Source organism: Palaemon carinicauda, chromosome 8 (genome assembly GCF_036898095.1).
Source record: "Palaemon carinicauda isolate YSFRI2023 chromosome 8, ASM3689809v2, whole genome shotgun sequence".
NCBI lineage: Eukaryota > Metazoa > Arthropoda > Malacostraca > Decapoda > Palaemonidae > Palaemon > Palaemon carinicauda.
The window spans coordinates 126,523,601-126,528,951 of record NC_090732.1 but is presented as its reverse complement, the minus strand read 5'-3'; the positions used below and the strand labels follow the sequence as shown (position 1 = coordinate 126,528,951).

The window sequence follows — 5,351 nt, the reverse complement described above, 5'->3', positions numbered from 1 at the left end:
GGAAGATGCCTTACCTTGTACATTCCCTTCCTCTTCCATCTAAATCCATTCCTTGTCCTCAGGGCACTGGTGCATGTACTAATCTGAGAATGATACAATATCTTCATTGTATCTGCAAAAAAGTTCTGTAGGGTAAGTTTCAGGCTCTTCATCTTGTCAAATCTAAGATGACAGTTTTGTCATCATCTCACAGACTGTATACCAGTCAGTCTTGAATACTAGTTTGGGTCTATCTTGATCATTTCGCTCCACATAAGTTGATACGAAGATATATGATGTCACGTTGGCATTGCATTGCTACTTGAAGAGTACTCTACACCTCGGGCAAGTGTTGTCTTTTTGTTAATCCCAGTAGGAACAAGAAGTTTCTAGACACTGTTCCTTCTAGCTTGGTGAGGGGTCTTGGTTACAGATGCAACTTAGTATGCATTCCATCTAAGGTAACATGTTCTGTATAAATCTCAAGAAAGGTAGAATGGCTGGCTCTTCTACCTCCTCCTTCCCCTATCAAGGGGATGCAGCAACTGCAACCATTACATGCTGGCTGGGCATCTGATGCTGATGAGTTATATGGCGAAGTACCTTTCTTGCAAACCACATCTGCTGAAAAGCAACTGCTCCATCCTCTTGGGAAGGGGAAGGATAGGTTGGTGTCTTACCAATCATTTCTCCTGATGTGGTTGGTTTGACAATGTCAACACCATCTCAGTGTGTCGGCACCCTCTCCGTGTTAAAGAGATAGCTTTTCCACGCCTTTGTACTGGTTTTCTTTAGCTAATACTGACTGAGGCCCTAACCACTTGTACATCCATATCTTTGTTATTAAGTTGTTGGAATCTCCTTCTTCACTCCCAGACATGACCAGGAAGGATGATATATCCAGGGAAGAAAAGACCTTCCAGTTTGCTTCTGAGGGACTTCCTTCTGCCAATTAGCGAGTCCCTATTTTTAGGATGTACAGTTTATATACACATAAGAATAAATAACAAATTTTTAAAGTAATAATAATGGCTATTGTAAACCCATGTCCTTTGAATTAAATTTCATACCTTGACCACCCTTTTCAATCCGATGCCTAAGGACAGATGTGGCTATTCTGTGACAGGAGAGTGGTCAGGGCTTTTCCCTCCTTGTACCACAATCCAGTGGCCATTCCAGTGCTGCTGAAGACATATCCCTATTTTTGAGGACTGTAAGTTTGCATAGCTAGAATAAACACATTACTTTTAAAATGTTATATTTTAACATTTAGTTTTGAATTCCCTTCAAAGAGAATTACTACTTAGTGTCTTGGCCCTTGTTTTATTGCTTTCTGCTCTATACTTTTCATCTGTTCTCTTCGGTTGCTTTTTACAAGAGGTGTCAACCTCTTATCTTGCATCAATTTCTCTCCACCTTTAGAAACAGATATTATGTGAACCCTATGAAAATAGAAATGTGGAGTGATATTCTTGGTAGATTTAGTGTAGCTCTTGAAGGCAGTAGGTGTCCCTTTTGACTTCATGATATTAGTGAATGTTTGACAGCCGTTCCCTTTATGGTGGGCAGTGTCATTTACTGTCATTCCATGTTCTGATATCTCAATCCTCTCAGGTTTTTAGATTCCCTAAAACATTTATTGCCTTCTTTGAAATCAAAGATTTCTCAAAGGGTATGTATTCACCCATGTCTGTTTGTTTTTGAGCAACCTTACGTAGAAACTAAAGTACCAATTTTGACCAAACTTGGTTGTCATGTTGGGTATGACCCAAGGATGACTGTAACATTTTGGATAAAGTACATGAAAATACAAGTACGCTGCAGTACTGTGAAAATGATCGCAATATTAATTTTTTTTTTTTGCGAACATTGCCAAAAACTACCAAACCAATTTTGAGTAAATTTGGTGGACATTTGTGGTGTGACCCAAGGACAAATCAATTAGATTTTGAAGAAAATACATCGAAGTACAAGTATGTAGGGGAGTTAAGAGCAAAATAAGACCCCCTTATTTTATTATGTGAACATCATTTTGCAAAAACTACTGAACCAATTTCAACGAAGCTTGTGGGACATATGGGGTATGACCCTAAGACAAATTAGTTAGATTTTTAAGAAAATACACCGAAGTACAAGTACGCAGGGAGTTGTGAATAAAATAAGACTGGGGTTTTTGTTTGTGAACATTATGTAAAAACTACTGAACCAATTACAATGAAACTTGGTGGACACGTGAGATACGGCTCAAGTACAAATCCATTATGTTTTGAAGAAAATACATCGAAATACAAGTACGCATTGGAGTCAAGAGCAAAATAAGACTGCTTGTTGTGGCAAAGGCATGCTATCTACTGAGTGCCCCTCTAGTTTTGCATGATTCCTTGGAGATGCAATATTTACCACACCATGTGATGAATGCCTAATGCTTCATGAATATTGTTGGTCTTTGGGATGGACAAAGGGTTGAAATGTGTCATATGTTTCTGTTAGTATATTGTTAGATCTTATGTGGTTGGGAATATAATACATACAGTACCTCTACTTACTTGGACTGTCGTAAGTATTAATGGCACCAGTAGCTAGCTAAGCATTTACATTATCAATTTGTAGGCATTGTTATTTGGATACCATTTGCTCATTCATCACCATACATCATTGTTCTGTTCTCCATTATTTTCATGATGGAGGACCAAGTCATAGATTATAAGTTCTTTATAGACTACATTTATGCACAGGAGTTTATTATGTCAGTGTCACCCTCTATTTATTATTTCAATGAATTATATTTGGGGTCCACCTGTACTTTTCTGTCGAAGCCCTCCACTTTTCTATTGTTAATGTCCCTGTACTGTATATATTTTGGGGAGTTGGTGGGTATGAATGATTGGTTTTCAGGAATCTGGCTTAACATTCTTAGCCTTGCTATCAGTGCAAAGAAACTTCAGTGTGTGTTGGTAGTTATAGAGGTGTTGCAAATTGATTAAATACCTGCACAGTTTCTTATTGATTTTTTTTTTCTTATAAACCCAGAGACAGTATATGTACATGCTGCTTTGCCATTATTTTTCAAATATAAAGATTCATTACAGAAATGCTCTCATAATTTTTTGTGCACTGTATATCCAGAATCCTGCTTTTGAATTTTATTATGCTGGGTTTGTACATTCTGTTCTTACCCTAAATATACCTTCTCCCTTAATCTTTATACAACATTGGTTTTATTTTTTTTTTTTAGATGCATCTCTGTTTTTATGGAGTTTACTATTTTGAATTCTGTTAGAAACAAAATGTTACGTATATTATATGTAAGGGTTAATTTCCCTTTTGGAGTTAGGTAATTTTGTTTGTACAGTATTTACAAGTAGCTGTGGAGACAACCAGTGTATGGTTTATTAACACTGAAATTCTAGGGATGGGGTGGGTGTGATTTGCAAAACCCCTCTGCGGCAATATTTTTCTATTTATATTTACTTCAGATTAATTATTGTTGATAAAGTGATGCTTATAGTATCCTTTGAAAGCTGAATACAGTACTTTTATTTTATTGTAGTTTGTTCAGAAATTGTAAACAACAGAAAGTGGGTTTGTCAAAATATTTTTGCAATGTCATGTTGAGTACTGTATTAGAATCTCAAGGATTGACATGTGCATGATTTCATTGTTCTTTGTGGAGGAATGTGCTTAAAATTTCTGGCAATGATTCTTATCAGTGTTTAGTGTGCTATAGTTAAAATATTGTCAGTATTGCAATCTGGGTAAAGTAACATAAATTACAGTATAAATACCAATTGACAGTCTAATTTACTGTTGTTATTTACTGTGATATATAAACAATGAATTGAAATGGATTTTATATTTAAACGAAGGGTAAATATTTGTGAAAAAAATATTAACAGTGCACAATGAGTGTGTGGCTTACCACTGACACTTGAGTAATAAGTATGCTACTGATTTGGAGGATTTTCCATCTGTACTTTGTAATTTGTTCCCTTCAGCTGAACCCTTTTACCCCCAGGCTCTTTGGAAATTTCCAACCCTTAACCCCCAGGGGGTTATTTTTTTCCCAGCACATTTTGCAGTATATTTTTTTTTTAATTGCTCTAACAGCCTTAATTTTTGTCATAGAGAGGTCAGGTTGGTCTCATTCTCTTGGAAAATCCCTGAATTTTTTCAAAAAATTATCAAAAATATGAAAAAAAAAAAATTTTTATATCATTTTTTTGCAAGGATGTACCGCTACGTCCATGGGGGTAAAGGGATGGGTTTTGTGAAACGTACCAGTACGTCCTTTGGGTGTAAAAGGGTGAATATTGTAAAATTCATAGCTTGGAAGTGTTTTACATATTTTACAGCACAGTATTTGCAATTATCAATAGAATTGGGAAATTTGACCATTTTGTTAAATCTAATAGAATTTATGGATCTTGTCCTAAGTTTTCTGTCATCCGGTTGGATAATTATTCTTAATTTCATTTGAGAGGTTAAACTGCTTTTTGATGTGGGGCAACATTTATATTTTCCCAGACATTAAGGGAGCGTCTCCGTTGGATTATGGACTCAGCACAGAATTCTAGTGAAGACGACACAAGTACCCAGACAGCAAGACTTGATGATTTAGAGAGATCCCTTTTTGGCGTTGGTCAGAAAGCCTTACGAGATCACAAATTATGGCTTTCTCGTAAAGCTCACATTCTAACTACATCTGCTATGATTGAGCAGCACAACAAAAGAAAATTTTCCGAAGTGGATAAGTGAATATTGTTTTGCGACATACAGGTTCTGTATACTGTAGTTTTTAAATAAATTGCTCCTGTATTCGTGCTTATTTCATGCTGTTTGAAAGTTTTTTTTTTTTTTTCTTTTTTTCTATTAATAGACACCAGATATATCATTATCAGTTTTATTTTATTGGACATAGGAAATTTGATTTTCCCTTCCTGTATTACAATATTTTATATTTACGCACTTAAGGGATGGGAAGCTATATGCAGTACTGTATAATATAACTGTGAAAATATATTTTATGATACTAAATGATTTTACTGTATATCCTTATTTACTCATGAGAAAAAAAGTTATTTTACCTTAGATCATTTTTATTACTAATTAATTTTCTCCTTGCATCATATACAGCTATATACTATACAGTATATATACCTTGTACTGTACAGTATATAAATAGATAGATATACTATAGTATATATATTCTGATGCATAAGTTAATTCTGGTAGGACGGGTTAAGTACTTTTCTTTTTAGCTAAAGTGTCATATTACATTTCATAGTCTCATATTATTTACAAAGTGTTCATCCTATGCTTATCTGTCTTTTAATTTCGGTGTCATGTCCTTGGAAAACACTTACTGTCTGTCC

At 35.1% G+C, this 5,351-nt stretch overlaps 1 protein-coding gene across 1 annotated transcript in view; it reads left to right on the top strand.

Annotated features, from left to right (window-relative positions):
• LOC137644978 (DNA replication complex GINS protein PSF3-like) overlaps positions 1-5,013 on the top strand; it is a 46,733-nt gene extending 41,720 nt beyond the window's left edge. The window contains exon 4 of the mRNA XM_068377846.1: positions 4,504-5,013. Coding sequence (XP_068233947.1) covers positions 4,504-4,734 — 231 coding nt within the window. The 3' untranslated portion in view covers positions 4,735-5,013. The remainder of the gene's footprint in view (positions 1-4,503) is intronic.
• Positions 5,014-5,351: the final 338 nt, after the last annotated feature.